This window comes from Rhinolophus sinicus, chromosome 17, assembly GCF_057876585.1.
Source record: "Rhinolophus sinicus isolate RSI-liver-muscle chromosome 17, RSI-T2T, whole genome shotgun sequence".
NCBI lineage: Eukaryota > Metazoa > Chordata > Mammalia > Chiroptera > Rhinolophidae > Rhinolophus > Rhinolophus sinicus.
The window spans coordinates 155913618-155938208 of NC_142517.1; the positions used below are offsets into that span (position 1 = coordinate 155913618).

General features: G+C 37.8%; 1 protein-coding gene across 4 annotated transcripts in view; it reads left to right on the plus strand.

The window, feature by feature from the left end:
- The window catches only part of CSRNP3 (cysteine and serine rich nuclear protein 3), a 190954-nt gene extending 169067 nt beyond the window's left edge, over positions 1-21887 (plus strand). For 3 of the 4 annotated variants that reach the window (XM_074337251.2, XM_019727332.3, XM_019727333.3), the window contains 2 exons: positions 14945-15241; positions 17258-18472. In XM_074337251.2, the coding sequence (XP_074193352.1) occupies positions 14945-15241; positions 17258-18325 (1365 nt within the window). In that variant the 3' untranslated portion in view covers positions 18326-18472. Of the gene's footprint in view, positions 1-14944; positions 15242-17257 lie in introns of all 4 variants that reach the window. The other variant, XM_019727331.3, reaches the window with a different exon arrangement.
- The last annotated feature ends 2704 nt before the right edge of the window (positions 21888-24591 follow it).

Consider the following 24591-nt stretch of genomic DNA (forward strand, 5'->3'; position numbering starts at 1 on the left):
ATTGTTTCTAATAGCTTTTTGGCGGAGTCTTTAGAGTTTTCTATATATAGCATCATGTCATCTGCAAAGAGTGACAGTTTAACTTCTTCATACCCAGTTTGGATGCCTTTTATTTCTTTCTCTTGCCTGATTGCTCTGGCGAGGAGTTCCAACACTATGTTGAAAAGCAGAGGTGATAGGGGACAGCCCTGTCGTGTTCCTGAACGTAGAGCAAAGGGCTTCAGTTTTTCACTGTTAATTATGAGATTAGCTGAGGGTTTGTCATATATGGCCTTTATTATGTTAAGGTATTTTCCTTCTATATCTATTTTATTAATTGTTTTTCATCATAAATGGATGTTGTATCTTGTCAAATGCTTTTTCTGCATCAATTGATATAATCATATGATTTTTGTCCTTTATTTTGTTTATGTGATGTATCACATTGATGGATTTGCGTATGTTGAACCATCCTTGTGCCCCGGGGATGAACCCCACTTGGTCGTGATGAATAATCTTTTTAATGCATTGTTGTATTCGATTTGCTAGAATTTTATTTAGGATTTTTGCATCGGTATTCATTAGAGATACTGGTCTGTAGTTTTCTTTTTTTGTGCTTGTCCTTACCAGGTTTTGGTATCAGGGTAATGTTGGCCTCATCAAATGAGTTAGGGAGTACTGTCTCTTCTTCAATTTTTTGGAAGAGTTTGAGCAAGACAGGTATTAGATCCTCTTTGAAGGTTTGGTAAAATTCACTAGTGAAGCCATCTGGTCCCGGACTTTTGCTTTTGGGAAGGTTTCGGATGACTGATTCAATTTCCTTACTGGTGATCGGTCTATTTAGATTTTCCAATTCTTCATGATTCAGCCTAGGAAGGCTATATGTTTCTAAAAACTTGTCCATTTCTTCTAGGTTCCTGAATTTGGTGGCATATAGTCCTTCATAGTATTCTTGAATGATCCTTTTATTTCTGTGGCATTCGTGATAACCCCCTCTTTCATTTCTGATTTTGTTTATTAGTGTCTTCTCTCTTTTTATATTACTGTGCCTAGCCAAGTGTTTTTCAATTTTGTTAATCTTTTCAAAGAACCATCTCTTTGTTACATTAATTTTTTTCTATTGGCCTTTTTGTTCTCTATTTCATTTAGTTCTGCTCTGATTTTTGTTATTTCCTTTCTTCTGCTCACCTTGGGTTTCATTTGTTCTTTTTCTAGTTCTTTAAGGTGTAACGTGAGGTTCTTTAGTTGAGATTTTTCTTGTTTCTTGAGATAGGCCTGTAATGATATAAATCTTCCTCTTAAAACTGATTTCGCTGCATCCCAAAAATTTTGGTAGGATGTATTTTCATTGTCATTTGTTTCTATGTATCTTTTGATCTCTCCTCTAATTTCTTCTTTGACCCGGTCATTCTTTAAAAGTCTGTTGTTTAATCTCCATGTATTTGTGTTTTTTCCTGCTTTCTTTTTGCAGTTGATATCCAATTTCAAAGCCTTGTGATCAGAGAATATGCTTGGTATGATTTCAATCTTCTTAAATTTGCTGAGGCTAGTTTTATGTCCCAATATATGGTCTATTCTTGAGAATGTTCCATGTACACTAGAAAAAAATGTATAGTCTGATGTTTTAGGATGAAGTGCTCTGTAAATGTCAATTATGTCCATTTCATGTAATGTGTCATTTAGGACTGCTATTTCGTTATTTATTTTCTGTTTGGATGATCTATCCATAGCTGTCAATGATGTATTTAAGTCCCCTAGTATAATTGTGTTTTGGTCAATGTCTCCCTTTAGTTCTGTTAGTAGTTGCTTGGTATATTTTGGTGCTCCCTGATTGGGGGCATAAATATTGATGAGTGTATGTCTTCTTGTATAGTCCTCTTTACCATTATGAAATGTCCATCTTTGTCTCTTGTTACTTTTTTTTCACCCTGAAGTCTGTTTCATCTGATATCAGTATAGCTACACCTGATTTTCTCTGGATACCATTTGCTTGGAGTGTCAATTTCCACCCTTTCACTTTGAATCTATGTTTGTCCTTGTAGCTGAAATGTGTTTCTTGGAGACAGCATATGGTTGGGTTTAGTTTTTTGATACAATCTGCTACTCTGTGCCTTTTTATTGGTGAGTTCAGTCCATTTACATTTAGGGTGATTATTGATATGTGAGGATTTCCTATCATTCTATCTTTAGTTTTCTGGTAAGACTGTGTCGCCATTGTTTCTTTGCCTTTTTGTTGTCTATTATTTCTGTGTGGTGGTATTCTAGGATGTTTACCTCTGTTTCTTCTTTTATTACAGTATATATTTCAGTTCTGGATTTTTTTTGAGTGGTTTCCATTAAGTTTATGTAGAAGAAAGTTTGATGTTTAGAGTATTCCATTTTCTTCAGCATGCCTACATCTTCATTCCCATATTCTGGTTCAGGCCTGTACTCGCCCCCCTTTTATGTTTTGGTTGCCACAAACTGTCCCTGTTCATGGTAGTCAAATAGCTTCCTTTAGTATTTCCTGTAGTGCAGGTCATGTGCTAGAAAATTCCCTCAGCTTCTGTATGTCTGGAAAGGTCTTTATTCCTCCTTCATATCTAAAGGATATCTTTGCTGGATATATTATTCTTGGCTCATATTTTCTCTTTCAATAGTTTGCATATTTGGTTCCACTCCCTCCTGGCTTGTAGATTTTCTGCTGAGAAATCTGATGGTAATCTAATGGGCTTTCATTTGTAGGTTACCGTCTTCTTTTCCCTGGCTGCCTTGAGGATTCTTTCTTTGTCATCGATTTTTGACAGCTTCAATACAATGTGCCTTGGAGAAGGCCAGTTGGGGTTGAGGTAACTAGCTGTTCTATTTGCTTCTTGGATTCGAGGATCCAGTTCTTTCCATGAGTAGGGAAGTTCTGCTTGACTATTTGTTTGACTATACTCTCTGTTCCCTTCTCTCTTTCTTCTCCTTCTGGTATGCCTCTTATTTTTATATTGCTCTTTCTGATGGAGTCAGAAAGTTCTTGTAGAGTTCTTTCATTTCTTTTAAGTCTCAAGTATCTTTCTTCTTCCATCCATGCCATTTCCAGATTTCTATCTTCGATGTCACTGATTCTTTCCTCCAACTGGTCAACTCTACTACCTAAGCTGGCTATTTCATTCTTCATTTCTTTTATTGAGTTCTTAATGTCCAGAAATTCTATTTGGTTCTTTTTTAAAAGTTCAGTCTCTTTGGTAAAATGTTAAATTTTGTTCTTTCCTTGTGTTTCTGAGTTCATTAAACTGCCTGTCTCTGCTTTTTTGCATCTCGGTGAGTTTTTTAAGAACTGCCATCTTGAATTCTGTTATTTAAGTCACACATTTAAGTTCATTTTCTGGAGACTTTTCATTTTCTTTCTGAGCTGTTTTGTTGTGTTGGTTATTCATGGCCATTAATGATTTATTTCTCTTCTTAGACATCTACAAGAGTGGGTTCTGCAACAGGTTGATAAAAAGAGGTCTTTCTTTTGTTTTCCAGTAGGTATTGGTAGAATGTTTTATTTTTCTCTCCAAATGCAGCCGTTTTTTCTGTCTCACACTGTAGTGTTATGTTTTCTCTGCACTATTCCGGCTTCTCACACAATGAAGGGACTCCCTAGAAGGGGGGCTTCTCCTCTGTGAACAGTTGGCCTTGGTCATACGGCACCAACTCTGTGGGGAGATGTGGAGAGCTTCTGAGGTTCCAAAGCTCCTCTGCCCCAGATTCAGAGCCTGTGTGCTTCAGCATCTCTTCAGGGATCCACCCAGATAGGTGGGTACAGGGGCGGAGTGGGTTGTGAGAGGTGGCCAGAGCAATGGCGGCAACCACCACAACAGCCAGTCCTGCTTCCACAGCTCCCTCCTCTTTGCCAGGACTAGTTGGGCTGTGAGTCCATGTCTATGGACCACCGTTCTCAGAACTGCAAAATTCTGTTCTTTTGATCTGACACTCTACTGTTCCGCTTCTAGCACTGGGCAGATGGGGCAAATTTTTCTATGATGAGGATATATCAAGGAATCCATGAAGAAGAGCAGGTTTGGGTTAGGGGGCGTGTGGGAGGCATAGATAATCAGATCACTTTTGGACATACTAATTTTTAGAGGCTTTTCAGTTTTTACAGATATTTCAGGGAGTTGTACAGGTGTAGATACTGTCTAGGAAATATTGTTCAGCCACATTAGTGATTAAGTGAAGAGAAACATTACTTAGGAATCTTCTTTCATCGACCAAAGACACTCTTTATATTTGTATTGATCCATCAACCTGTCAACATATAGGAAAGACTCTCCCATTATTATCTAATGACAAAGGAAATCTTTCCAGGTAATCCAGAGTACTTAACATAAAGGGTCACTTGTTAAGTAGCTGAAGCACCATAAGTATACCTTTGTTACCTGTACCTTTAGTTTCAAGTATAAAGTCAATTGACAGAGGTGTCATGTGTGTTTCAAAACACCTTGTTTTTATGTATTTTACAACTTATGTGTATGCCTTATTTACAGTTGTACAAGAAGGCAGTCCCTTAAACTAAGCTGGACACAATCAGCCTAAAGCATTTTTCATATTTCCTTCAATAGTATTTTTGACAGATTTTATTGAAAGTCCCTTAAGATTTTTTGGTAGCAATCCACTATTATTGTTGTTGTTTTTCATGATAGCTTTGCATGATAGCTTTGAATGTGCTTTATACATTTAGTGACTTACCCATGCAACATTATAATAATAATACTCAGATTTGCTTCTGAAATCCGCCCTCTCCCTTTCTAACACACTGCAAACCAACTCTATCCCCTACCCAAAGAGTGAAGTCATTCTGTAACTCAAATATTGACAGAACGATAGTAATAGCTGCCCCTCATTAATTGATTTTTATTTGCCAGGCATTTTATAAACATTATTTAATTTAATCATTGCAAAGACCCAGTGAGATAGGTAAATTATGAGCCAATGTGTGCAATTAAAGAAAAAGAAGTACAAAGGTGTTAAATAGCTGGCTCACTCAACAGAAAACTGGTTCTATTATCTTGTTACATCCTATTCTAAAATTAATTATCCTCTATAGGCATTGGGAAAGACAATCTCTGTACCTATAGGGAGTCATCCCTTTCTGAGGTTTAGTACTGTGTGCAGTGGTTTTTAACAGCTGAGGATCTATAATTCTGAAAACCAAAAGATTTATTGTGGTGAACTTTGAGCCACATTGTACATGTGATGAGTATCAGGGGGGAGCCATACAACTACCGGAACCTTCCTCCATACCAGGCAGAGATATATTCTGATACCATAATTTGTAATCAGCTACTTCTACAATTTTTTTTTAAAACAAGCTGAAGAAGCTAAGAAGAAGCAAAAAGAGCATTCTATTATTGATTCATTTTTTTCATTGTACTTACTGTTGGAAGTTGGAGAGGCAGTCATCTGCGTGGCTGTCCCATCTTGGTTTGTCATTGATAAGTGAAAACATGCAGCTTTCCCTTTTGGTGAAGATGTAAACAAAAGGCATTTGGATATCATTGCTCCTTCCAACTGAATACCAAGCAAAAACGATGATGTGATTCTGAGATGATCTAATCTTAGCCTCACTGTACTGAAAGTATTCAGAAACTCAGAAACACATGTCACATGAACCTAATAAAAGAGCACAGCAATGTGGACCGGTCTCTTAAAAAGAAATCTGAAGAGAATTAATGGAGGAAAACGTGTAAGTTTTCGTTGTAATTCCTCTAGCATATTAACATTTATGTTTTAAAATATCATTGACTGTATTGGTCTAAGGTTTAGCTTTCCAAAAATCTAAAATTAGGTATTTAAAAACATTAGCTACCCCAAAATTTCACTCTGATACTTGAAATTTCACTTTTAATATAACATTTGTTTTGAAATACATAAATACCTCTGAGGTAAGTAGCAAAACAAATGTAGCTAAATCAATATTATTTTCACTGGGGCAGCAGGAAGCTTACTGACCCAGAGAGGAGTCCAAAGAGGAAAACCAAGATCGTTAAAAACACACTGTGCCACTTTGGTTTTGCCTTGAGGTGGTCCTCTGTGAGCAGTAGTGAACTGCCTATTGATTAAGGAGAGAGAAGGCAGCATCTGACAAGACAAATACTTTCCAAAGCCCTCGCTATGGAGACTAGGTAAAACACCACAGGAAACTCATTGGACTTGGCACTGGGTAGTTTCCCTTCTTCTCATTTGAGAATCAGCAGCCCCAAAACAGTAAGGAGAAGTTTTTCTTTCCACTGTGCCACCGCGTCTTTCCAGAATGTCTTCCTGGGTTAGAGAGCCCATACATGCAGTGGCACCTTCTCCAATGGGCTTTAATAGTGAAAGATTAGTAAAAAGAAATAAACACATTTCTTGATGTTTCCTTACAGTAAATATTTTGGAAACAAAATAAGAAGAGAAATTTAGTTTTTCATTGTAAAATTGCTTCTTATTTAGTAATTCATCTCTTAATCAAATTACGAGCTAGATATATTGAGAATTAATATATACAATTAGATTTATGGCACAAATCCAATTCTATTTCAGGGGTTCAAATGTGTCTTTTTTATTGGTGGTGTTTGTGTTCCAAATATTGTCTAAAAAGAATTAATAGAGAAAGCTGATTGAATAAAATGCATGTTCCTTGAAGAAATAGCTAGCTTTAGATTTCTAAATTACACAGCACAGTTCTTTTTCTCGCAAGCCCATTCAAACTTGTCATACTCTTCACATTTATCAATGCAGTCATCTTAATACTATACTCTTTTCCAAATTAAGTGCTTAGATTTCATCATCTGCGCCACATTGTTGAAGAATTACATTAGCTTCATTCCCATTTCACATGTATCTGTAAAATGCATTAGGCAGCCATGTGTGTGTTTCAAAGAACCTTGGCATCCCAATTGCCTCTAGGTTACATCTTACTGGATGCTACTGTCTTGTTCTAGGACATTTAATTTAGCTTTCACAGCTTGGACTGACCCCTCTTTCTCAATGTCTTTTCAACCTTCATTGTTCTTCCTCTCCTTTTCTGAGATCAAGGCTATTTCTACTCTGGTACCATTTCTAGTGGCTTTCCAGGATTATAACTTTTCTCAATTTCTTGACCATTTGTTCCTTGAAGAATGCTCAATTGTTCGCTCTTCTTTTCTCATACAAAAGAGTTGACAGATCATAAGTCTTCCTTTAATCATACTACTTTAAAAAAATCTTTATCTAATTCTTTTTCACCCCAAATCTTAGATTTTTGAATGTGCTTTATACATTTAGTGACTTACCCATGCAACATTATAATTCTCCACCTTCACCCCCAATCCTGCCTCTTGTATCCCTTCAACAGTCTTATGATTTCACTAACCTCCAGGTAAACATCTTAAATGTCCTAGGAGATATAAGGGATTAGAGGTTTGTGAGAGATGATTGACATAGGCTGTTACCACAAACTTATAGTTTCCAAATTTTGGATGTTTTCAGCTATTTTCCTCATTTTACAGTTATTTATTATATGGGTCAGAGTCTAACGGTCATGGTATTTGTTTACTCCTCTTATCCCTATAGAACTTTTCTGTTAGACACCATAGAGATTACTCAAGAGTATTCTTACTGCCTGTGTTTCCAAAATATATTCCTAAATGGAGGCCTGCTCCAACACCAAATGGAAAACTTTGGTGTTTTCCGAATTGAACTGATTCTGCTGATTAAAATTTTGAGAGCATCAGCGGTGTGGTGTACTGGAGCCAACTTGCAAAAGATGCTCACTGAAGTGGATTGTGCACATCTCTTCCTGATGGGAGCTTAAAATCGGCCACAATCGAAGTATTTACACCTCGGGACTTGACAAACACAACAAATTAGAACCTTTTTTTCAGAGATCCAACTGTTAAATAGTACTTCCCAGCACACTGTTGGATTTATTTGGCTTATTAGCCATTACTAAGAGTCACTGTTTGTCTAAACCAGAAGTGAGGATAGGAATGTATGAAAAGTTCATATATTGATATTATCATTCTTCCTGGTTACGTTTGTGGTGATAGGTAAGCCTAGGACTCACTGAAAATTCAGTTTGATAAAATTCTTGTAGGCTGACAGAATAACAAAACATTCCTTATTCTCTGAAGGCATTATTAAGTTGGTTCCAATTTGCCACCTGCAATTAACAGCAAATGAGCTGAAAAATTACACTATTAAGATTTCACTGAATATCCAAATGATGTGAATGTTTTCCTTTGCTAGAGACCTTAAAGATTAGGTCATCTGTCCAACTCATACCATGAAACCAGGAATTCCTTCAAATACATACCTATATGTAATTGGATATACAAATACATGTTTTTATATCCAGCCTCTTATTGTACATATGTGGCGACTCAGAGCATACTGCTTTTTGAGGTAGAAACCAATCCCTAAAATTAATATATTTTTACAAAATTAGGCAACATACTATGCTGATTAAATGCAGGCCAGGGCATATGAGTTAAAAGTCAGGTGAGAAAATCAAGAGTAACACATTAGTTAAACAGTGGTAACTGTCACTTGGATGACCTTCTCCTGCCATCTCTATTAGAAATGCCCACAAAACAAGTAGTCAAAAGAAGTGCTAACCGGTGAGGTGGTCATATTTTCAGGTTACTTCCTGTCTTCTTCTTTCTGCGCTCTTTTCCTCTGTGTCTGAATCACATTTTTCATTTCTGAATGAGCTGCTTCTAAGGAAGCTTTTACTGCTCTTTTGTTTCCTGCCCTGCAACACTGAGGCCAGCTCTTGCAGTTGGTTCCTTCCATACCCTTTTTCTTCTATACAGTTGTCTAAGACTTTTTTCTCCAAACTGGTCTTACAAGTCTGGCTCAAGTTTTGGAGTCAAATAGATCAGGGTTTTTGTCTTAATAAAGTCACTAATTATCTTTGTAGCTAGACTTTGGTCAATTATCTTCTCAAGACTCCAGTTTTCTCAACTATAAAAAAATACATCATGGGGCAGACGGATGGCTCAGTTGGCTAGAGCACGAGCTCTGGGCAACAGGGCTGCCGGTTAGATTCCCACATAGGCCAGTAAGCTGTGCCCTCCGTGACTAGAATGAAGTCAATGAGCTGCCATTTAGCTCCCGGGTGGCCAGATGGCTCAGTTGGTTGGAGCGCGTCCTCTCAACCACAAGGTTGCCAGTTCAACTCCCACAGGGATGGTGGGCTGTGCCCCCTGCAACTAACAATGCAACTGGATCTGGAGCTGAGCTGCACCCTCCACAACTAAGATTGAAAGGACAACAGCTTGACTTGGAAAAGTCCTGGAAGTACACACTGTTCCCCAATAAAGTCCTGTTCCCCTTCCCCAATAAAATCTTTAAAAAAAAAAAATGCTTCATAAGATTGTTTGCAAATTAGGTGAGATAATTTATATAAAGCTCAGTGCCTGGTTTTCAATACATGGTATCTTGGGTCATTCCCAAGGTCATCATCATCATAGTAGGCAGTAATTAGTGTTTGTGATATTGCATTATTTTTTATTTCCACTACTATTTTTACGTGTTAATATCTTTAAAATAACCAAGAAATTTTATTTCTAAGAACTCTTTTTGATGGCTTCAAATAAGTGTTTTTATTTTTTGTGGGTTTTTGTTTTGTTTCTAGCATTTTAGTTAACTCACATTTTCAGGGTTGTTTTTCTCCCCATAATCATTTGCATTTTTTTCAGGCATTTAGTTCACCAAAAATTGTATCTCATTGGAATTTATAGTAAAATTTATTTACTACATGATAAGGGGGGAAAAATGATTGAAAGCTGATTTTCATTTGAACCCCACCTTGTACTTGACCCAAAGCAGTATGAGAATCACTTCACTGATTCTGACAGGAGTGTGTCCCATCCCTCAACTATATTTAGATGGGCAAGTATTTTATTCTATGGGGCTTTGAAAATTGTTTACTTATCAGTTACATATCAGACAGATTTACAAAATTAAGATGTCTGGATACTATCTTTTAAAAATGTTACGGTCCTTTCATTTGTAGAGTAAGTCTGGACAAGTTTACACAGTGGCTCAAGAACTAACTGCCATCTTAAGGATCATCATTGCAAAAAAGCAAACACACACACACACGAGTCCTAGACCTTGAGAGATCCTTCCAATACAATATAAATAAATGTATACATATACAGGATAAGTATGTAATAAGATAAAGATCATTAAATTAAATCATGAGTTAACTCATTACTTATCACCTATAAGGTGACTAAGCTAAGGGAACAGGAATAACCCACTGAAGGCCTGCTCTTTATTTGCTTTTTGTTCTTTGCCTATGGACCAAGACGAGAAAGGAATCCCACACAAGTCCAATCATCTGGATAATTTTCAGGCCAGTGAATGCCTCATGCTGTGACTCATCTGAGGCCTGTGAAACTGTGAGGCCTTGCTCTGTGTGGAATGCCTTCTGCCTCTACTTGTTCAACTGCTACTCCATCTTCAGAGTTAAGCTTAGATGTGAAAGTCTTCCCTCTTCACCCCACTGCCAGCCCCACCTCTACGCGCCTCTCCTACATAATCTCAAAAGCCCTGCATTTACCCTCAGCTAAGAAATTCTTATGAAGTGGATTGTAACTGCCAGATTTCTCCTCTCCTTATTCCAATCCCTTGAGATCAAGACTTGTGTCTTGTGTGCTGATGAACCTAATGCCTAATACAAATAAGCAAAACAAGCTGTTCAAGATATATTGCTTGTAATAGTGCAGATGTGTAAGTATCATGGCAGCTAAGAGCACATGCTGTAGCGTCAGATATGTAGGTTGTGATTTAGTGCATACCCTCCCTGCTTGTGACCTTGGGCAAGTTATTTAGTATTTCTGTGCCTCAGTTTCCTCATCAGTTAAGTGGATATAATGATAATACTTAGGAGATTTTTGTGATGCTAAATGAGTTACTGCAGGTAAAGTGCTTAGAGCAGTGCCTAGCCCACAGATTCCAAAATTGTTGTTAATTAATATTGTTAGAATCATGTCACATCTGTTTACCCCACCTCTCTGTTACCTCCACCTCCCACCTTTGTTTTTTTCACACACAGGTACAGAGAAACAAAAGCAGGTTTGAGAGCCAGGATTATTTGGTAGTCTCATTAAACCCAATTTTTGGCAAGCTTTCTTTGAGCTCTTGAGAAGGCAAAATTATTTGGGGAAAGAGCACTGAATTAGAAATGACTCAAGTGCCATATTGCCTTCTAAGGAACCTATCTCAAAAGAGAGCATTCCTTTGAATGTGCTGGTAACTCTATATGCATTTATTTTATGAAAAGAATAATTTTTAAACACACTGTGTTTAATTCCATATTAGAGTCCCAGCACTATAGTAGGTGCCATAGAAAACTTGGAATCTATCTGTGAGATACAGGGAAAGGCATACTAAACAAGGGGTCAGGGAACTAGGTTCTGTAAACATATTTTGGAGAGGTCACAGTTAATCTGAGCCTCATAAATCCATAAAATAAGGAGGCTGCATCTGATGAACCAAAGCCTGAAAATTCAATGAATCTATTTTGAGATAGGGAACAGACACTTAAAGGCAACATTCATGTCAAGAGAAAAATAATGGGATACTCACACACAAAATAGAATATTATTCAGTTATGAGAATGAAGATGATCCTGCCATTTGCAACATGGATGGACCTTGAGGGCACTATGCTGAGTCAAATAAGTCAGACAGAAAGACAAATACTGTATGATTTCACTTGTATGAATCATCTAAAAAAGCAGAACTTGTAGAAACGGTAGTATGGTGGTTTCCAGGGGCAGGGGCAGAGATGAGGAGATGTTGGTTAAAGGTACAAACTTTCTAAGTCATAAGATGAATAAGTTGTGGGGGCGGCTGTTTAACTCAGTTGGTTAGAGCGCGGTGCTCATAACAAGGTTGCTGGTTCGATCCCCACATGGGCCACTGTGAGCTGCACCCTCCACAACTAGATTAAAACAACTACTTGACTTGGAGCTGATGGGTCCTGGTAAAACACACTTAAAAATAAATAAAAGTTTAAAAAACAAAAAAGATAAATAAGTTGTACAGCATGTGATTGTAGGCAACAGCACTGTATTATATACTTGAAAGTTGCTAAGAGAGATCTTAAATGTTCTCACCACAAAAAAGAAATGGTAATCCTGTGATATTTTGCTGCAGTGGTAATTGTTATGCAATATATAAGTGTACCAAATCAACCCGTTGTACACCTTAAACTTTCAAGGTATTATATGTCAGTTATAGCTCAATAAAGTTGGAAGGCAAAAGAGAAAAAAATGTACAAAATGAATATTCTTGTGAAGATGGGCCATGGAGTAAAGGAATCAGCAAAAACAAATGAGGCTGTCTTGGAAGACTTCCTGGTTTCTTTGCACTGGATCTTGAGAGCATGAAGGATGAGTTGTAGACAGAAACAGGGAGCTCACTGAGTTTTTCCCTTGTTGCTCTGGTAAGAGAAAGTGCATTTCAAAATCATCTATGTCGGGCTCTGTGTTTAAAGAGCATTTAAGCTCAATGGGTTTGGGCTGGGTTTTAAAGGAGTAAATGCATAGACTGGAGGAGAGGACGGGGGAAGGACTTCCAGGGCACCACAGAGAATATCTCTCAATGGCTGCATTCCAGAACTGAAACTGAGGAGGGGAAGATAAGCAAATTGACCAGGTTGAACTAGAATATTTCCAGTCTTCATTGGAACTGACAGAGATGATATTGAAGAGCTGAGGAGAAAACCTTGCCAGATCACTTCAATGCTGATGTGAGATTTTGAAAATCTAGTTTAGGACTCTTGTAGGTTCTTGAACCAAGAAGAAGTGAAAACATTATGTAGCTCTGTATGGAGGATTTTTAGGTTCTTAATTGAATCTCTATTTTGAAATAAAATTATTTGTTGTAAGTCAAGTATGTGAAAGTAAGAGATGCAGGTTTTATTTTGAAGGACACTTGTTTTTGGAATAAGAACCATTTATACTTTGAGCTACAGATTTTTTAAAATTCTCAGGTTCCAGTTGGATATTCGTGTTGCCCTAAAATTTTTATGTTTTTAAATATTTGCCAAAATCTATTTTTTGTTGACTTTTACATTTTATATAGTATAACAACCATTATATTAAAAAAAAAAAATCAAACTGTTGATATAAAATGGAGGGTTTTTTTGTTTTTGTGATGTTGCCAGTTACACAAAGGAGCATAAATATTAGAGAACATGTAAGTTAATTAGGAAGGAAGTACTGGCATGAATCATGCCAACCAAGTCCTGGGTGTTGTTCCACGTGTGCAGTGGAGTCAGAAGCTTGATGAGGTTCACATAGGAATCCAAGAATTAATAAAAACAAATCTAAATGCCACAGAGGTGACAAGATGGGAAAGATAACTCTTCCTGTTTGCTACTGCAGCTTAACCTATCACAGAGAATTGAGTAGATATTATGCAATTGCACACTTGAATTCCTTAGAAAATCAGATCTTTACAGATAGAAAGATGTTCTGTTTGCAGATACGAATTAACAAAAATGATAAGAGTAACCAATCAAAGTTAACATCCCAGTAGTGGACCATCAGTAGTGGAAACCTGAAAACAGCTCAACCAATACCATTGTAAAGAAATGCCAAGGAAGGAGATAAATTGCAGATCACACCAAGAAACAAAGCCCAGTAAAGGAGAATGCCCATCCTTGCAAGAACATAGACTTAAGCTCTGAAATACTCAAAAAAATGTAATTCAATAGCTTTTGGAAATGCATTTCAGGGACCTTTCGGAATATATTTTAATATATAATTGCTACTGTATTATTTCTTCTACTTGAGGGCAAAGGCCAGTTTTTCTTTGTTTTTCAATACAGTCAGAGTTATCCAGTTTAGGATTTTTGAGTCCATAATAAATGTTCTTATCTAAATATCAGACTTTTTCCTATGAAGATGAGGGAATGTCTGATGTCACCAGAGTATTTTAACTGTAATGACTGCGTTGTTAAGATATTTTTTTTAAATGGTAATAATTATAATTAATGAAATTTATAAATACATTTAAAAATTAAAGAATCAAAAAGCTTCTGTATTTAGAACTTCTTTGAATAATCCCTTACAGAGTTTCTGTACTTATTCCTGTGCTGCTTCTCAGGATACATTTCTTGCTCATATTCAGAGAAAATACCTCTTTCTTAGAAGTGAAATACTGATTCAGGGTTTTCTGAGGAATGAAATTTATTTAGAAAAGAAATATAAATAAAGGCAGAATAGTTATGGGTGTATGAGACATAGTTGTCCGCACGAGCTGTTATGCAGAAGGTATCACTGTGGGCACCGGTTCGTGTGAACTCCTTTGAAGGCCTAGTTCATTGTTCAGTTGCCCACTGGTAGGAACCCAGTACTGCCCTCTGCTCCTCGTCTTCACTGAGTGCACTCTGACCTGACTGCTTCATATCAAGCCCTCATTCTTGGAATGTCCTGTAGGTTAACCGTGTTTGTAATGCCAATCAATCGCACAGTGCAGCACAACTTTATTTTCTAGTACATGGTTTTGCTGGCACCCAAAAGGCAGGGTGATTATTTCAAGGACAACACATTTGCTGATTTAGGTGGCAATGGCTTCCACTAAGATGCTATCACCTCTGAACAAGGACACATTTATTCCAACATCAGAGCTGCCCATCACGAACTAAGTTTAAAGATAGCTTTCACCGATGGGCATCTGTAACCTTTGGTCTTTTTCACATCGCACTGGCTAAAAGCTCTAACAACTCTAGCTCCTAACATTAGGAGGTTAAGAGATCCAATTAGCCTTCTGTTACCAGTACTTTAAAAGCCTACCATCTTGATCCCTTCATTTTCTTCCCTGTGACTTCTCTAAAGAGACAAATAAATGGAAATGATTTGGCCCACGGACACTTATTGATTATGGGGACATGATGTTATGCAATAGTATAAAAGTAAGGATTTTAGACCCTACCCCTGCTAAGTCTCTTCTTTACTGCTTTACATTTCTAGATGACTAAGAATGGCACAGTGGAATCTGAAGAAGCTAGCACTCTTACAGTGGACGACATCTCTGACGACGACATTGACTTAGACAACACAGAGGTAGATGAGTACTTCTTTCTGCAACCCCTGCCAACAAAAAAACGGAGAGCGCTGCTGCGGGCCTCTGGAGTGAAAAAGATTGACGTGGAAGAAAAGCACGAGCTGCGAGCCATCCGCCTATCGCGAGAGGACTGCGGCTGTGACTGCCGTGTGTTCTGTGATCCAGAAACATGTACCTGCAGCCTGGCAGGCATTAAGTGTCAGGTAAGAATTCGGATTTCAGGGACTCCAAAGACAAGCTATTATGCACCCCCTAAAGAGGCAGTCATGTTACACATAGTGAAGTTTCCCACATGGAGAAGAAACCTTGGGGCAAAGCACGACACATGATTCAAGAAAAGAGAAGTACTCGTTCAAGGACATCTATGGGTGTATATAATATGCTCATACATATAAAATATAATGTGAAAGGCAACCCAAGCTATAGCCGAATCAATTGAAATTATTCCTCTTGGATTCATTTATTATACTAGCTTCTTCTGGCTTTTTACAAGCATTCAGGCACTTCATCACATCCCTGACATTTGAGTTTGTATTTTCTGATTCATCCATGGGGTACAAGATGGTGATGAGTTAGAGGTGGTATGGGCTAGTGGAAGAATTACTAGACTGGGACATAAATCTGAGTTCTACTCCTGGCTCCTCTTTTTGCGAGAAATTGGCAAGTAAGGTAAACGTCCTGGTCTCAGTTTCCCCATCTCTAAAAGGAAAGGGCTGAGCTAGAGCAGACCTTGGCAAACTATAACGCACAGGCCAAATTTGGCCTGTCACTTGTTTTTGTAAATCAAGTTTTTTGGAAGCATGCTCATGTTTTTGTTTGCTTGTTTGTTTATGTGCTGTGTCTGACTGCTTTCATGCTTCCACAGTAGGGTAAAGCAGTTACACAGAGACCATATGGCTCATAAAGCCTAAAATATTTACTTTCTAGCCCTTTACAAAAAAAAAAAAAAAGTTTATCAACCCCCTGGACTAGATTATTCTCAGGTCTTAATCTATCTGTAGTATCATTGGTGCTTCATGATTAGTTAGGTGTCATTATTCTATGTGGAAACTTGGCTTTTTTAATAAGGAGAATAGCTCGGCAGACAGGAGAGGACAGTTCTCATCAGCTGAACAGCCGGATTCATAGAAAAGGGGTTAAGGGGTAAGAAAGCAGCTCTGGACTCTGCTTATAACACCTGCTGACTGTGCTACAGTCTGCCTTCCCTGTAGCATAGGAAATTCCCCACGCTCGAATAAGGGGAGTTCAAGTTTTTCTGGTTCTCTGTGCTCTGCTCTGCATACAGGTTAATTGGTGCGATCTGGGACAATTAACAAATATCTTAGGAGTACCCTTGGATTACCCAGAACTTCACGAATCACTTGAGTGCAGCACTCATTGCTATGACACATGCTGAACCCCATCCCTCTATCTAGAGAATCCAATCACTGGAATAATGTGAGGGTATGGATTAAAATGATCATCCCCTTTCTTCGAGAAGCTTGTAGTCTGATGGAGTAGGAAGGAGAAGAAGGAAGCCAGGATCTAAACACATGAGTCCACCAGCCACAGTCATGAATGTTCACGCCCATCACAGACCTGCCAGACACATACACGCACCATGTCCCAAGGATCCAAAATAATGAAAAGCTAAACCGATGAGAGCAAATTATCAGGCTGCACAGTACTAAGTGGTGTCCATCTGGACACCTTGAGCAGAGAAGTTCATTTTATAATAAGCAAAGAAAAAAAGGACATGGCTAATATGGGATATGTCATCATTTAGATTAAAATAGCAAGTGGCGAGGAAAGCATTATTAAGTTTGTTTAAAATTGGGCATGTGAGCTGGCATGCATCAGAAGGAAAGGGAACTTGGCGAAAGGACAGAAGCATTAAAAACGGAGCAAAATTAATGGGATGGATAAAAGAGGAGAAGGGAGAATGGAGGAAGAAGTAAAGAAAGCACAGGAGGGGTCAGCAAACTAAAAATATACATTGTAATTTTAGTATAATACTGTAATTCATTTTTATTTTGACTATAAGTTTTCAAACTAGGTTGAGTCTTGTGTTTTAAAAGCTTTCACTTTCCCTTTTCACGTCTACTTGCAGTTTGACTGTCATTTGTTCTGGCATAAGCGGAATGAAGTAATCCCAGATTCAAAGGGGTTGCTAAAAGGTACAGGATTTTTATTGGATTTCTAAGAGTTCCACGGGGCTAATCTGTGTTCTTCCTTCCAAGGTGGATCGAATGTCTTTCCCATGTGGCTGCACGAAAGAAGGATGTAGTAACACAGCAGGTAGAATTGAATTCAATCCTATCCGTGTCCGGACTCACTTTTTGCACACAATAATGAAACTTGAATTGGAGAAAAACCGAGAGCAGCAAATCCCCACCCTGAACGGCTGCCATGGTGAGATAAGTGCTCACAGCAGTTCCATGGGCCCTGCCTCTCACTCTGTAGAGTATTCCATCGCAGACAGTTTTGAGATTGACACTGATCCCCAGGCTGCAGTGCTGCACCTGCAGTCGGCTGAGGAGTTAGATTGCCAAGGTGAGGAAGAGGACGAGGACGAGGAGGAAGAGGAGGACGGAAGCAGCTTCTGCAGTGGAGTCACTGACTCTAGCACCCAAAGCTTGGCGCCTAGTGAGTCAGATGAGGAGGAGGAGGAGGAAGACGAGGAGGAGGAAGACGAGGAGGATGATGACGAGAAAGGGGACAGTTTCGTGGAAGGTTTGGGTACCACCCATGCCGAAGTTGTTCCTCTTCCTTCCGTCCTTTGTTATTCTGATGGCACCGCCGTTCATGAAAGCCACGCGAAAAATGCTTCTTTCTATGCCAACTCTTCAACCCTGTATTACCAAATAGATAGCCACATTCCAGGAACTCCTAGCCAGATCTCTGAGAACTATTCTGAAAGAGATACTGTCAAAAACGGTACCCTCTCGCTGGTGCCTTACACCATGACCCCGGAGCAATTCGTGGACTATGCCCGACAAGCGGAAGAGGCCTATGGCACCTCCCACTACCCCGCTGCCAACCCCTCTGTCATCGTTTGCTGCTCCTCTTCGGAAAATGACAGCGGCGTGCCCTGCAATAGCTTATATCCCGAGCACAGGTCCAATCATCCTCCAATGGAATTTCACTCATACTTGAAAGGCCCCTCCCAGGAAGGGTTTGTCTCTACCTTGAATGGTGACAGTCACATTTCAGAGCATCCTGCTGAAAATTCTTTGAGCCTTGCAGAAAAGAGCAGATTGCATGAAGAGTGCATCAAATCACCCGTGGTTGAGACCGTCCCTGTCTAGTAGCTTAAGTTATTCTAGGACCAACTCTTCTCCTATTTAACACACTGTATGTAATTGGATTTCCTGGGCTCATGTTTGTTTAAACTGACCACCAAGAAAACTTGGACTGTAGGGAATCTTCCAGACTGTATTTTGTTTTCTCCTTTGTAGCTACATGACTGTGGCATTGCACAAATACAGTCTTTATGAGGATTTTAAAAGATTTCCGACTGTTTTGATAGAAAATGCTAATTTTAAAAAGCATATCTCACAATTGCCTACCTGTCAAACTGTGTGAAACCTGCCAAGCTGTGTAGATCAGAACTCCAAGTTTTGGATTATCGGGCCTGTGCAAGATTATTAACTAAGACTGGGAAATAATAAGATTTAGAGTCCTACTTTTCGATATATCTGAAGATGATGGTGACTTTTTAATGTAAAAGTAACTATTGTAAGAAAAAGATTTAATTGTTCCATGTGTATTTTATTTATGGTAGTTAGAAGTTATGTTTTGATGAAAATGAACAGCAGCATGTTCTTTTAAGCTGAAGATGCATAGTTAGAACCACCGAGCATGCCCACATGGATTGCATCTGGAATCCGTTCATGTTTTTATGATCATGACTGATCAGATTTGCAAATACTTTCTTAAGGGTGAAATAGGCCTATTTTTGCTATTTTGGACAAATAAATGAGTCTATATGTGCAGGTCCTTACACAGTTTTCTCTAAAGTTAAGAGTTAGGACAATCCTCTGGTGAGGGTCTAGTTCATTGCCCTCCCTCAGTTGACTCCAGAGATGGAGGTAGAAGGAATTGCCTTTCTTTTTTAAACAGCATCATCTTGGTTCTTAGCTTGGACAGCACCTTTAAACTCTACTCCCCTACATCAAAATGCACTTTAGTGCCCCTTCATGGTACCTGGTGAGGGGTGGGGACTGAGAACTCTTTGAGATGAAAAATTTTAATTTTTGTTAATCTGTAACTATTATAAGGTTCATATAATTAATATAGAGGAATCATCCAATGATACTTTATGAAGGAAAAATGACCTGTTTTCCTTTGTCACTCTCAAGACCTAACTCAGTAAAAACAGAGGAGGCTGAGGAACATGGAAGAGATACATCCTCAGCAACCAGCCTTTTCCACAGCGTGATCAATCCATCTCCACAAAACGAGTGTGTAATGAGATTTTCATTTAGTGACTAGCTGATGGAAGGGAGGGCCTCCACCCAAATATTCAACTAGGCCTTACTTTTTGAAGCATTTTGATTTCTCTTGCCTGGGACAATTAGCAGAACAGTCCAGAATGCATTGAATGCTTTCTAATTACCTCAAGTTCTCTTGTTAAAGGGGACAGATAGAAATAAAACATGCACTCCCCACCTTTAGATTATCTGTACTTGGTTCATAGGAGGACTTCTAAGATCCCATTTTCTTGTAAATTAATTTAGGTGACTAAATAGTGTGTTTTCCCTTCCTTTTTCAATGCAATATGACTATGCTAAATCTGTTTCATATTTTTGAACTTCTATTGTTATATCATTTCACATTTTATGCCTCTTTGAAATGTGTACATGCCTTGCTATTCAGTGATTGCATCGCTACTTATTTTTTGTCTTTTAGACTTGGATGTTTAGAAATATGGATATAACTATATCATAGATTCCAATTCCTTAAAAAAATACTGTTTTATTTAATTGAGCATAAAATATTTTGACCTAAGTCCTCCAATGGAAAAGTTTCTACTAAAACTTGATTTGGGAAAAATGTGTTTACTTGGCAGCTCTTTGATGATACGGTTGGTTCCTACCCCTTTTCTACCCCACCACTGGGCCAAATTTATAACCATTAATATTAACATGAAAGGAGCTTTGGGTTTGCCCTTATGGAGGTAGCAGTAATGAGGTTGGGGATGTTCCTTTTTAATGATGAGTCTTTGGGCTAATCAGATTGGGGTTCTGCTCAAATCTTGGTAGTATATCCTCTGTTGTCTACAAAGTTACAGTTTTCAGCTCTTGATCTCCAAATTATTTTCCCCTACCAATACAATCTAAAGAGCACAGGCCCAAAGAGATATGACAAGAGGCTATTGTTCCTTCATTCAAGCACATGAAAGAATCATGTGTGCCCTGTGTCCTAGATCATTACAAGCCCTTGAAGTATTTACCTGTGAAGTACTCAGCTTATTCTTGTTAACACAGTATGGCAGAATGGGGAAGAGGTGATTCTGGTTGGGGCAGAGTTGAGTAAGTCCAGTTTCTGAAAGGACAGAGATGTAATTCGGTTCAGCTTGATTTTCCCAAGAAAGCTGTCACCTACTTGTTTATGTTTGGCCAGTCTCTGTTTTGTGGCTTCATTTCCAAAAGGATGCTCAAGCTAGAAATAGACAAACACACACACACACACACACACACACACACACACACACACACACAGCTTATCCCCCTATCTGTTCAATTGGAGTTGTTAATCATTGCTACACAGAAGGATTAACCTTCCAACCATGACAACTTCCATTCCAAATTTACATATACATAACCTAACCCCTAAACATTTCTCATAAATTACATACACAGATTACCTATTAAAACACCCTCATATACCACCCAGACACACACACATATAATAGATGGATACCACACAGTGGGTAATGACAAATTATAGGCAGTGGCCAAAATTCAATACATTTTGTACTGAATTTTTCCCACCCTAAAATCTGGTTGGGTTTTATGATCTAAAAATATCGTCTAAAAAAAGAGCATAATTTTTAAAGATATAGTTTGAAAATATTGAGTCAAAGTTGCAAATAATACTAATGATAGAATCATTTCATTGTTACTTCCTTTCCCAGAAAAGCTGAGAGAGCACAGTGGTCCATCGGAGCTTTTTTTCCCCCATTAATAGCCCTTCTATTCAACAAAAACTGCCCACATGCCAGGAAAGCGCTTGCTATAGCTTTTCTAAGCTTTTTTAAAATGGGGATCAAGCTAGATGCAGCCAGTTGAGACACTTAAGATCTTTATACCAAGACACAATAACCTGACCTGCAGCTGTTGCATTGCCTCCATAGTAAGTATATCTAACCAAATTATAGCCTTTTTTGACACACAGCTTTTTAGTCATTCACTGTCAATAGCAAAGCTTCCTAGTTGGTCCCTGTTGTTTTAGCATCAGTCCTCCACCTTTTACTGGACCTTAATTCCCAGTTATAATCCAGGCCAAATTGATTTGCAAGTCAAGAGGATAGAGCAGCTTGCGTTTCCTTTGTCATTCCTTTGGGAGAGAGAGTCCATGAAAGAGATTTACTTAAGGTTTTTTTCCCCCATTGCTTTATCATTGATTATTAAGACATAAGTAAAATGATTGTCTCATGTCTTTTGGTTAATTAAATTATATAGTTACTTTTTTATATATATAATTACTTTTTGAAAGGCAATCTTTTGTTTGTGATGAAACTTTATCTCCCCTAGTGTCAGCCACATATAAAATGTGAAACTAATATTAATTAGTGATAAAATATTCACAATCTTACGTGAGTCAACAATAGCGCCCCCCCCCCAAAAAAAAAAAAAGAAAGAAAAACTAAGTTACAGAAATACAGGCCACAAATTAATAAAGAGATTATAAGTGATTGTATTCTTTAAAACTTTATACTCTAAAAGATGACTTCTGGGCAAAATTCTAGTTTGCTCATCATTAAACAGGAAAATATAATTTATTTCCTATAAATTGATAAATCCTGGTTCTTTGATTAAACTTCTGATTGTCATACAAGTTTATAACCCTTTGATCTTGATAGTTAGAATGTATTAAGTACCAATTCTTTCAACAAATATTTATTGAACACCCACAATGTTATAGGAACTGCCCTAGGTGGTAAAAAGGGGGGGAAACATTGCAAATCTAAGGGATTATGATGATAAAAAGTAGTATGAAATAATCAAGTCTCATTATAATCCTTTTAATTTGTGATTTTGTAAAGGGATATTTGAAAAAGTGACATCAATTCTTGTCGAATTACATGCAAACCATAACTAAAAGGATACTTCTTTTTCCTAAATGAGTGTGATTCTCTAGAATAGATCCTCCTTTCCTCTGCCTCCATCTGAAATGTATTAATTAAATCTGGACTTAGCTAGAATAACCGAATTGAATGAGAGAGAGATTTTCAGCTAATTGCTTCTTCAGTGTAAGACCTATATAAAAAGGTACTGCTAAATTTATACTAGCAAGCTCCTAGCAGTCAGTTTCAAAGGCGGACTGATTCATGCATACCCAAGAAACATTTCAGGAAACCTTTGAAACAACAATGTGGAACGCAACCACTCTTCTATTTATAAACAGCCTATCAAAATAGCAAAACCCTGGTTCCCGGTTCCAAAGGCAATACCCTGCAGCCAAAACAGGGAGGTCATTCTGCTCCTTCTCGTTTAGCTGGAGTTACAAACCATCAGATTACCAGGTGGAAAATTGACATCCAGAAGTCAAACAGAGACTGCCTATTTAAAAGGTGCCACAAGCTTTCCATTTCTCCAAATATGACTTAATCTTTCCCTTTAAAATGGCATCTGCTCCTTATTCTCTCGCAGAGTTTACAGTGCCATTGTAGTCGGGATAAAATACCAGCCTTAAATGGGAAGTCCCGTCATGCTTTCAAAGGCAAAACTTGAGTGTCATTTGAAACTGCAACTCTATAGACCCTTGCTTAGCACAACCAACGACAAAAGTTTAAAACCTTAATCTTAGTTCTAACACAAATTTGCAACTACTGATTATGTTATTCTTTCTGAGACCTGCTAACTTGTGCTAGAGTAACTTAAATGCCTAAGCCAAATACCACAGCTTTGCACAAATAGCACAGCTCATCAGACATGTTCTGTAGCATTAAATAATGTAATTGACTGAATTTAACTAAATATCTGCAACTTGAAACCACACTAGAATGATGAAAGTGCCAGGGAGGGGTGAGGGTGGAATATAAGCTTAATCAGTGGTGGTGTCTCCTCAAAACCATACAGTTTCAGCAGACTGAAAAATAATTTTGTTATACTAGAACAACTAGATTTGCAAATGACAGCCTGAAACCTAAAAGGGGCTGTTACCATGTGAACACTCACAGCCTTGGTGTCACCATCTTCTGCCCATCACCCGCATCACTTACACCTTAACTGTCTAAAAGTCATTCGATGCTTTAAAAATAAACGCAGAGCTACAACATGCTAAAGAAACTTTGTAAGATGTAAACACATTTTATATTAAAATGACTGACAGACTTGTCAAAAGTAACGAATATGGAAATAAGAGAGGTCTTTAATATTTTACCTTCGAAGTCTGTATTCAATGTGACTATAAAGTAGTCACTTCTAAGTTTTACTTTAACTCCTTTCATAACTTTCAACCTAGACCATAAGACTCCCTTCCTAACCAGTGCAGGTTTTTTTTGTTTCTTTTTTTCCCTTTCTTACCAGAAATTCAAACTCAAACGCTCACTGTGAGCTGGATTTTACCTGGTGAGCCGTCCTGGGGTTAGTCTAACTCTGTGCTGTCTGGGTGGTAAACGTTATGCCTTGGGTTTTGTACCCTGACAGTGGTGACTCAGATTGATGGGAAGCAGGAAGGTATATACAACCAGATTCAAAGCCTAAACCAGTTCATTTTTTGTATGCAATTTTTATAATCTAATTAATGTAAAGCCTGCAATTTTAGTAAATACAGGTACTTGTTATACATTCATGGAAAATGAGATGATTTTAAAGATTTAAGTCATGCTGGCTACTTTCACTGGTGAAATATATCACTATACAGGGTAATTGTTCTTTATTTTATACTTTACATTTGCTTATAATTCAAGCAAAGCCAACTCTAGTATGTCATTTTATTACATCTCATAAAAGTTTCTGGCAGAACTGAACTTTCAAAGGAATATGATAGGCTTTATTTGGGGTAATATTTAGATTCAACAAGCTAAATGATGCCATTCCTTTCTCTGCATTACTCATTACTATGGTGATAGGTCAGTTCAATAACTCATTTTAGTGACATGGTTGAGGCCATTTAAATATTTTTAAGATAATGTATATTAACTAGAAGGATTTAGGAGAAGGCAAATTTATGATAGAAATTAGTCTTGCCTTTGTCTAAGTTAATTTATGTGACCTGATTGAACGGTTTCAGTTACAATTTTGAAATGGCTTCTTTGGTAAATATCCCTCTTTTGTTTTTCTCCCTATAGTTTTACCTGGCTTACGAGTATCTTAAAAGTTATTTATTAATGAGTATTTGGAAG